The sequence below is a fragment of the Benincasa hispida genome, chromosome 4 (assembly GCF_009727055.1).
Source record: "Benincasa hispida cultivar B227 chromosome 4, ASM972705v1, whole genome shotgun sequence".
NCBI classification, from domain to species: Eukaryota; Viridiplantae; Streptophyta; class Magnoliopsida; order Cucurbitales; family Cucurbitaceae; genus Benincasa; species Benincasa hispida.
The window spans coordinates 18,859,240-18,870,059 of NC_052352.1; the positions used below are offsets into that span (position 1 = coordinate 18,859,240).

Consider the following 10,820-nt stretch of genomic DNA (forward strand, 5'->3'; position numbering starts at 1 on the left):
AATTTTTGTTTTATGTTTTCAGATTTATTGAGTTTGGTAATATATGTTTGGCAGACAACTCGAATTCTCTTTTTAAAAATTGTTTTCGAATTCTGTGAACCAAACAATGTATAACAACATTTTCATGTTTTCTTCTTATAAAAATTTGAATTTTAAAATTTAAAATATAAAATTATAGTAAATATAATAATATTTAGAAATATAGTATATCTTGTTGCAAACCCAATTCAATTTTTTTTTAAAATAAAATATGTAGTATGTAATGTATTATAAATTAAATTGGGTTAAATTCCAAGTTTAGTCCCTATGATTTGAATAAAGTTAAAAGATAGCCCATTTAATTTTAAAATTTAAGAATTTAGTTCAATAATTTGATATAACTTCATATATAGTCCCTATAGTTTGTTAAATTCTTTTGTCATACAGACTCTTTATTATGAAGCTTTTATCAAACGTAGGGGTAAATTCTAATCATAAACCCTGCAACCTAAATCTTAATTTATTTCAAACCATATAGATCAAAATTTCAATTACTTATAAATTATGTAATATTACAAAACAATAATTACACAATTTTTTTAGCATAAAATATGTTCATAAATAAATTAATAATAATTTATTGTCAACAATATTTAGTGGATAATTACAACTAGTTATCCACTTGTTTAAATTATAATCTAATTTCGGAACTTTGCTATCATATACATACTTGAAAACATGAAATACAATTTTATTTTTCATTTAATCTCTTGATTTTAAATTTCTATTTTCAGATTCTCTACCAAACAGGTTTTGAAGTGATTATCAAACATTTCTCTTATTTTGAGTCAACTCAACCATGGGTGACTTCAGAAAAAAAACGAATACAATGCATAACTAAAATTTTAATAAATGATAAATATTCTAACAAAATATAAAATTTTCACTTTAGATGACATGGTTTTGGAAAGAAAAATGGTCAATAACCATATTATAGTAATAAAAACATATATTTTCTTTTTCAAAATAAGATGTCAACTGATTAAAAATATTTGTTGCGAGTATATATGATTTCTTATATAAATGTCAAAAGATTGAAAATAAGATATTGACGGATGGTATGTAGACTTATTACGATATTATAAATAAAATTTATATTTATATTGAAAAAGTAAAACAAGACAAAATTTAAAGTTTGAATTATATGATTAACTAAAAAGTAAAAACTAAAGTTCAGCTAGAAAAAAAATTAAATACTAAAATAGTTGCCCAAATTAATTTATATAAGAAAGTGAAATGACAGCAATTAATAAATATATTAAATAAATATAATTCACTCTTTTATTAAAAAGTAGAATATATTTTTTATCAGACATTATTAATTTATATAATTAATTATTCATTAAATTAGTAGATATTATTTAAACATACGATTTTCGGTGGCCTTAGTCCCCAAATAGCCAAATACCGCCCAACAAAATGTGGTCATTACATTGTTCTTTTAATAAACACATTATGTTAAAATGACCAATGTCTCGCGCCAACAACAAAATTTTAATTTCAACATCTTCAAAATATAATTCATTCAAATTAAATTTTTTTTTTTAAAAAAAAAAAACTAGTTTAGTCTTTCTTTATTTTGTTGTCTATTCTTAAAAACGATTTTTGTTGACATGTAATCTTACTCGAATGGTGATCTTAATATGATATTCATGATTGCCACTCCAACTTAACTTGCAAGACAAAATCTCATCCATGTGCATTGTTGTGCCCAACACACTCCGATGCATAAATCAATGTTAGCTGAAGTAATATTGAGTCAAACACAAACGATTTTTCATATCTTGGAGGAGGTGTTGTTCTCCTATTTATACTATCATTCCCTAACACCTTCTCGAGTCTTGCACTCCAAGGCTCCATGGAGTAGTTGGCTCGAAGTAGGGTTGACAATCAGTCAGTTGGTTCGTGGTTTCTTCTCATTTTTATGTAAAAGATTACCTCAAATGTCAATGCGATCTACAGAGTAATCTCTTTTCTTTTCGTTAAATGTAGATGCAACAATCCCTTGGATTCATGTTCATGAATTTTGCCAATTTCCCCCATAACCATTTCAAATTTCAAATAGAATTTTCAAAAAAAAATAAAAAATAAAAAATAAAAAAATAAAAAAATAAAATATTGTTATTGTTTTCAATATTGGACTATAAATTCAAATGTGTTATCAGTAAGAAAGATAATCTTTGTAATAAAATAGCCAGAAAACATTTTTCTTTTTTTTTTTTTTTTTTATAAAAAATAGTTATAAACAGGACATTAACTTTAGATTATGATTTGATTTATTATGATTATTATAAAGAACCAAAGAATTTTCAGTTTGGATTTTGTTTGGTTTGATTTTGTTTTTCAAATTTTTGACAGAGACCTCTACTAATTGGAGTTGTTTGTTTAGTTGACAAAAGTAGGTAAATTGGGTAGTGGTTGCTGTTTCGAACCCAAACAATTTATTAAGAATCCCATTCTTGCTGTCATCAAAGCTTTAATCACTTTGTATCGATGACCAAATTACAATTTATTAAGAATCCCATTTTTTCTGTCATCAAAACTTTTAATTACACTTTGTCACGATGATCAAATTACATAATTAGCTACCTAGCTAACACAAAACATAGTATTTCTTTTACATATTGGCTGATCATTCAATAAATTCAAGAAAGTTTATTATAGTTTTAGCTTAAAGGTATAAATATTGTCCATTCCCGTAGGTTTCTTTAATAAAGTACTTCAATTTCTCATTATAAATTAGAGAGTAACTGTATCAATAATCTCAACGTCTTATATTAAATATATACTAAAGTAAGAACAACACGTAGGTGCATTTTATTTTTGTGCATCTCACTCTCATCGCACACATAAAAAGTAGTAATAAAACATTTGAAAAAAAAATAAAGATAATTTGCCACGCGACACACTATAATTTGAAAAATTGTTGGGATACGTAAAGATGGATACAACATGTTATACACCTACATATTTTTCATGAAGTAATATATTTTGCAAACATTTGAAGTCATGGGCTAAAAACTCAAATATTGTATTGTATATGTGAATTGAATTTAAACTCATTATTCAAGAATTACATTTGATATAATATTATTTTTTTTACTCATTTTAAAGTTTTAGAACTAAAATAGCATTTTAACTTAAATAATACTAATCTTATAATTGACATGAGAAACTATATTATTCATAAAAAAATGATTTGAACGTGAATTTAGCTCAACTAAACTCTTGAACAAAGCATTACAAGTTTAATGGGTTGTTTCTAAATATAGAAAAATGAAACAAAATATTTATAGATAATAGTAAATATCACAATCTATCTATGATGAGTCACGATAGATTATTATCTTATCTATTGATAAATACATAATTTATGGTAAATAGACGAGTATATTTTGTTATTATTTATAAATATTTTTATTATATTTTTATTTAAAATAACTTTTCAAATTTAAATGGTCTAGTGTTGTAACTCAAAAATAATAATCACAATCATAAAGGGGCATCCAAAAGAAAAATGGAGAAAGATAACAATTTTTTGGAAAGTTATTGATGGAACAGCATTATCTTATTGGAGATGGTGGGATTATACTATTTTTCTTGGACAGAGTGGCCAGTTTTGTTGGCATATTTCAAAATTTTAATATTATTTAATTTAAATTAAGTGAGAGAGAAAGAGAATTATCCAGCTCTTTTTACAAATCGATTTATATAGATATATTAAATCTTTATACTAAACTAAAACACAACTTAACTAATTTAAGCAAATACAACAATGTAGAGGTTAAAAATTTAAATACTTAAATAAAGTAATCTTAATACAGGTTTGTTCTATTTACTATCTTAAATTTTTGCGTCAATCAATGAATTAATATTGATTTTTACTCGTTGGATTCTTTTTCATATTTAAGCTCACGAGTATAAAGTTTAATTTACTTTACTCATAAACTTAAATTTTTGGATCAATTTTTTTGAAATAGGTATTCATATTTATTAAATAAAAGTTATTTATTATTATAATTATTATCATATTTCAGAGTTCAAATTACAAATATAGTCCTTGAACTTCTAACGTTATATCTAACATCTATTTTAAAAATAGCTTCTAATTTTATATCTAATAGATATCTAAACTTTAAAACTACCCACAAATCTCTAACTTTTAAGCTTTGTGCCAAAAGATCAAACAATTTCAAATATATTGGATACATTTTTTTTAACAACATAAAAGTGGAGATTTCAAAACCTCTCAACTTTTTTTTAAATAATCAATTAGAATAAAACTTGGCTATCAGACTCGAGGCCTTAATTCTCACACCCATTTATTGTCACAAAAGAAAAGAAAAAAAAAATTACCATTGCTCTAGTTTTTAGATTGTAAAAAATATTAACTAATTTAGAGGTAAAATTAAAAGTTGACATGCATGGTCCTGTTTTTTTCTTTTTTTTTTTTTAAAAATTATGAAGGTTTGCTTTCGTATCCCACAATTATTATACTAAAAAAAATACCAATTAACTATATTCTAAACATTTATGGTTGGATAACTTAAAAACTCCAACTAGAAAAGAAAAAAAAAAAAATCCGAATCCTAATTACCGGCGCCATAGTCTCTGTTCACAGCTGTTAATTTATGGACATTGCAAGGGGCCAACAACAACAACAATAACAATTAACAACAACCTTTTTTTCCTTTCTTTTTTCCTTCACTTCAAAACCCCTTTCCCTTCAAACTTATAATTTCTTCTCCCATGGCCGCCTTCCTCTTCCTATCATCAATCTTTTCTTAATTTTTCTTTCTTATATTTATGAAGAACATCATCATCATCATCTTCAAAAATACCCTTCCCCATCCTAATTATTCCCATAATTAATTATATTACCAGCCTAATTCTTCCCGAACTAACCAAATTCATATGGCTGATAATAATAGTTTCCTCCTTAATCGTCCGGCGCCGCCCTTCGCAGGCGACACCACTTGGACCAAACTCTTCGTCGGAGGTTTGGCTTGGGAAACCCAATCCCATGAAATGCACTCTTTTTTCCAACAATTCGGAGACATTCTTGAAGCTGTCATTATTCAAGATAAACACACCGGAAAATCCAAAGGCTACGGATTCGTAAGTTCCCTTTATTTCCCTTATTTTTTCTTTTCTTTGATGATTTTAATTTTAATTTGTGTTCTTCTAATTAAATTAAATTAATTAGGTCACTTTTAAAGACCCTGAATCCGCTAGAAGGGCATGTGCAAATCCAAACCCAATTATTTGTGGTAGAAGAGCTAATTGTAACATCGCCGCCTTTGGCCGCCCTCGTCCTCCGCCTCCGTCGCCGTCTTCCGGAGGTGATCTCCCCGATGAAACTTAAATTAACTTTACTAAATCTATGGATTAATTAATTAATTAACTTATGTATTTATTTATTTATCTATTGCTGTATTTTAATAGGAAGAAATCAAAGTGGAAATCTCCAAAGTACAACTCCTCCGGCGGTTGCAGGCTCTTACGGTGGATTACGGCCGCCGTTTCCGCCGCCGCAGCTTATATTTCCACAATATAGGTATGTGAGTTAGCTATTCCTAAAATTCCCAGAAAATTTGAGCTGTAAATGGGAAAAAAAAGTAACAAAATTGGGTAGTTGGTTGCATGGCCCTGCCATAGGCAACAGTATTTTCGATGGTGACAATGTTTTTAAGGAAAAACAATTTACCTCGACAAGAAGTCAAATGTCTGTCCAATTTCAGAAGGAAAAAATAAAAAATAAAAAATAAAAAAAGCAAGCTTCGTCTTATCCATTTCCATTTCTATTATTATTATTTATTTATTTATTTATTTTTATTTTGTTTTGTTTCCGTTTGCAGATACCGATCCTATGCCCCAAATTACACCGTTCCTTACCCCCAAGTAAGTTTCTTCTTTCTATTTTCAGCTATGTTTGAATTTTGCTTAACTATTCAATTTTTTTTTTAAAATTAAGTTTATAAATATTATTTTCACATCTAAATTTATTTTTTTGTTACTTACTTTTATCGATTTTAAAAAATTAAGTTAAAATTTAAAAATTAAAAAATAAAAATAACTTTTAAAAACTTGTTTTTTATTTTAAATTTGGCTAAGAGTTTAGCCATTATACTTAAGAAAGATACAAATCATGGTAACAAATGAGAGGAAATAAACTTAATTTTTAAACATAAAAAAAATAAAAAATAAGATAGCTACTAAACATGGTCTTAAATTTTGAGTTTATTCTATTTTGACTCAAATAAATCTTTAAAATATCTATTTTAGTCATTGCACTAAAACAATCTTGATCTTTACATATATTTTATTTTTAATAAATCAATCCCTAACTGTTTGATTTTTTTATTTTTATATTTTAGAAATTAAACTTAATCTATTGGTTTGTATGTTTTGTTAGTAATTTTTTTTTTTTTAATATTTCAAATCATAGTCAAATTTTAAAAACGAAAACAAAGTAGTTTTTAAAAACTATTATTAGAAATTAACTAAAAATTTAAATATTTACATAGAAAAGGTAAAAACATGAATAAGAAAGTATGTGAAGAGTCAGTAAATTACGCTATTTTCAAAAATAAAAAAAATCAAATGATTGTATCAAGAATTTCAAAATCATTAATTTCTTTTTTAAGTTTATAGATCTAATTTGACATTATTTTAAAAATGGAAGGGATAAAATAGAAAAATGTTAAATAGTAATTAAAGTAATATTAGAATTAAATGTTGAAAATTGAGCTAAGGTAAATGGTTGTGCAGGCTATTTACAATCCACAACTTCAACAACCACAAATGTACCAGCAATCACCATCTTCATCACCATCTTCTTCTTCATATTATTTTGGCTATGGCTATTCTTCTTCTTCTTCTTCACAGCATCCAAGAGGAGCATTTTCACCATTATCATCATCACCATCATATTTTCCCTACTATACAAATTACACCCACATGCAACAAGGCTTGTTCTACACTCCAATGCATCAGATCATTACTCCAAGTACTGGTAAATTATTATAACTATATTCATCATCATCATCATCATCATCATCATATTAATTAATGATATTCTTTTAATTGCATGAGCATCAGCATGTGACATTAGATTATCTATATGAAATGAATTTCATCATAATGATTATAATTGAACTGATTGAATTTGATTAGAATTATGGGGCTATTGTATTGTGTTAGGAAGAGAGGCACATGGGTTAAGGCTGAGGCCATGTGATGAGTGAGCTGTCTATTATACCCCATGAAAATGGGTGAATAGAAAGTCATGACAGATTGGAATCACCAACATAAATAGTGACTCCCAGCTTTTTTTTTCCAATTCTTAGTTTTGGCAAATTTGATCCTATAATTAAATAATAATAATAATAATAAAACTGGGTCTCTATTATTTGATAAAACATTCCTAAATAGTTCTTACAGTAAAAACTATTTATGAGAATTTTATTAACCGTAGAAACTATTTATGGGATTTTATCTAAAAGAAATGACTAAATTCTAACTTTTAAAACTACATTACTAAATTCTAAGTTTCTCTAAATCATAGCGACCAAATTTATAATTTCTTTAAAAATTAATTATAAGTTTAGTTTTTAAACTTTTAAATTTGCCTTTATTTAATCTCGAACCTTCAAAAGTGTGTAGTAATAAATCCATAAGGCTCCATTTAATAATGATTTTATTATCTATATTAAAAGTTTTGATTGTTTTCTCTCCATTTTTTTCTCAAAAAACACAAGTTTCTCAAAACTAGTATTTTTTTTAGTTTTCAAAACTTCGCTTGGCTATTTAAAACACTATTAGAAAGAGGTGATGTAGTATGTATTTATAAGTTTAATTTTAAAAAAAGATAGTAAAAATACCAAGTGGTTATCAAATGGGCTTAAATTTTTAAATTTGTTTATTTGGGTTGTAAACGTTAAAAAATGTGTAGTAGTCCCTAAAACTTTTAATATTGTGTCTGATAGATCTTTGACCTCTTCGATGATTTTTTTTCCTTTTTCTTTTTTAAATTACGACTCTACTAGGCACAAATTTGAGAGTTTAAAGTCCGATTACACATAAAATACAATTTTATATACGATCTATAAGATAATTTTTACAAATTTTGTATACGTGAGAGGGGTTTGTTAGACATTTTGAAAATATAGGATTCTTTTAGACACAAATTGAAAGTTCAGAAATATATTAGAAATGTTTTAAAGTTTAGTAACTCCTTAGATGCTAAATTTTGAAGGTTAAAAAATATGTTAGACAATTTTTAAAATTTAATGATTTTTTAGACACAAAATTGAAAGATTAAACTTGTAATTTTAATCTAATAGTAATGAAATATTAGCAATGTTGTTGTGTTTGGTGCAAGCATTTGTAACTAACAGTTCTCTTAATTTCAATGTTTGAGAAAACAAATTTTACAAATTAATTATTTTTGAGATATGGGATGTGAGTTGTATGTAGGGTAATTTCATGAAATTTAAAGTGAAGACAAAAGAAAATTCATGCAGAGCTTTTCTATTATTCAATATAGCAGCCTTTTCCCCATGATTAAACACAACCAACAAGAACATACAGTAATTTCTTTTTAAATATATATAATTGTTAGAATAATATTGAATCTATCATTAATAAGGACATGTTCTCTCTTTAATTTTAGCTTTAAATCCAGATTTAATTCTTTTACCTTTACTTTGGTTCATTTTAACTTTCAAAATGTCAGTTTTAGGTTCAAGTGACTATAATCTTTTATGATCATTTTTATCTGATTTTTGTAATATAGATATTAGCATGATACTTCATTAACTAAATTTCTTAAAATGTAGTTACAAATTTGTATGGAAAAGAACTTGTCGTATATAAAATTTATTCGTTAAAATTTTGAATATGATGTTTCAAAAGTAGCATGCTTAAGTGTTAATTTATCTTCCCAATATATATGAAGTTTTTTTCTTCGTTCTTAGATCAACATATACATATGTGTGGTTGTCTATTCAATTGTAGGGGTGATCATCGATTGATTGGCGTCAGTTTGCAACCACCAACTTGTCGATTTTGATTGGTCGGTCGTCGGTTGTGGGAGTGTCTATATGAAACTGATTGACCGACCACACAAATGCGGTTGGTCGATTTTGATTGATTTTGTTCCATTGTGAAAAATTGCAATCACTGATTTTTAGGTTAAAAACATACGATTGAATATAGTTTCGGATTCTAGAAGTTGAGTGATTAAATAGAACTCGAACAAATTATAAAATTCTGGAGTTGAAATTATATTTTTGTACCCAAAAACATATATATTGAGTAGAAAACTTGTGTATATTTCAGGTTGGCAGACTCCACAGCATACACCAACGGAGACAGAAGCTGGGGCCAGTGGCTCCAACAGTCCAAATACTTCATAGAAATTATCTTGTTTATATTATATTCAACTATATTTTTCTAAAACATTCTTCTATATATTATGTTAATTATCATCATTTTTTAGTTAGGGCATGGATCATTTGTGCCTTGCAAAATTTAGTCCAGTTAGATGAGGGACTTCATTGATTTAAGGTCAAATTATAGAAAATACCTCCCAAAATACTTTGTATTTTTTTAAAATATCTTTAAACTTCCAAAAATTTTATTTAATGCTCTTAAACTAAAAAAAACAAGTTTGATTTTATTGAAATACTCCTGATCATTCAAAGTTTCATTTAATATCCTTAAAATTAAAAAAAAAATCATAAATACCCTTATCATTAATACATTGCTTTAAAAATACCACTAAACTTTTGAAAATTGTATTAACATTCCAACATTAAAAAAAAGAGACTTAAAAAGTGTTCTTCTCATCAATATATGGATGATTTTGTAGTAGATTTACACTCCATTTAACTTCTCTCTTCAATTTCTTCTCTCTTCTCTATTTCAATATATGACCTAAAACATATCTATTTTTTCCCCTCTTCTTCAATGTATACCATCTCACTTCATTTCTTCCATTCTTCCATCTAAAAAATTATCCACTTAATCAAGGTCTTTGTAAATGTTTTCCATTCCATATACTAACCATCAGTAAGAGCACTTTTTAACTTTTTTTTTTTTTTTTTAATTAGAAGTATTAATTCAACTTTTGAAAGTTACACAGTACTACAAGAAATAATGGATACAATAGCGAACGGAAAAAAAACTATAAAAGACCTTTCATAGCCTTTTTCGAAAGTCCTAACAACCCATATTATTAAAAGTCTAGACTTTTTATAGCCTTTTTGTAGAGCTATAATAGAGTATGGAGATATAGCATGTATGTATGGCTATAATGGATGCTATAATTGCCAATGGAAAAACGCAAAAAGAAAAAATCCAAAATCAAATAAAAAGAAAATGAAAATAGATCTAAGTGAGTAAAAAGAGGAAAATCACACTCACCAAAGTTGTAACCGACGGAGACGATGGAAAATCAGTCGTCGACGGTAGAATGCGGGCGCACATTTTAGAGCATTGCACGTAGTTGAGAATGATTAAGAGAGGAATGAGAACGATATCGGTTTCAACGGTTGAAAGTTGTAATTTGAGAAAATAAGGGTTGAGATTTGAGAGAAAGAAGATTGAGATTATGTGTGGAGAGACGAAAAAAGGAAAGAAGAGAAATAGAGAAAATGAAAACATGGGTTTATGTGTTTGAAGAAGGGGTGAAGCGCACGCCGGCCCCCAAAATTTTGCGTGTTTGGGTGGATAACTATTTGAGCGCATCCCCACAATTTGGTTTTTAACATTTTCTT

General features: G+C 26.8%; 1 protein-coding gene across 2 annotated transcripts; it reads left to right on the top strand.

Moving 5' to 3' along the window:
* The first annotated feature begins 4,697 nt into the window (after nucleotides 1-4,697).
* Nucleotides 4,698-9,656, top strand: LOC120075326 (RNA-binding protein 38-like). Of its 2 annotated transcripts, XR_005481286.1 has the most exons (7): nucleotides 4,698-5,157; nucleotides 5,246-5,381; nucleotides 5,485-5,596; nucleotides 5,898-5,940; nucleotides 6,811-7,054; nucleotides 9,058-9,174; nucleotides 9,382-9,656. XR_005481286.1 is itself a non-coding variant. In XM_039028619.1 (6 exons), the coding sequence occupies exons 1-6, from the start codon at nucleotides 4,954-4,956 to the stop codon at nucleotides 9,456-9,458; spliced, it is 816 nt and encodes a 271-aa protein (XP_038884547.1). In that variant the 5' UTR covers nucleotides 4,699-4,953; the 3' UTR covers nucleotides 9,459-9,533. The 2 variants fall into 2 exon arrangements, 1 of the variants encoding a protein (XP_038884547.1); XM_039028619.1 differs by lacking the exon at nucleotides 9,058-9,174 and having other exon boundaries at nucleotides 4,699-5,157; nucleotides 9,382-9,533.
* The last annotated feature ends 1,164 nt before the right edge of the window (nucleotides 9,657-10,820 follow it).

Excerpts from the sequence above, each read along its gene's own strand:
- LOC120075326 (XM_039028619.1), top strand. The coding sequence starts at position 4,954 with ATGGCTGATAATAATAGTTTCCTCCTTAATCGTCCGGCGCCGCCCTTC. Across the intron at positions 5,158-5,245 it reads AATCCAAAGGCTACGGATTC|GTCACTTTTAAAGACCCTGA; the intron begins GTAAGTTCCCTT and ends TAAATTAATTAG. Across the intron at positions 5,382-5,484 it reads TCCGTCGCCGTCTTCCGGAG|GAAGAAATCAAAGTGGAAAT; the intron begins GTGATCTCCCCG and ends GTATTTTAATAG.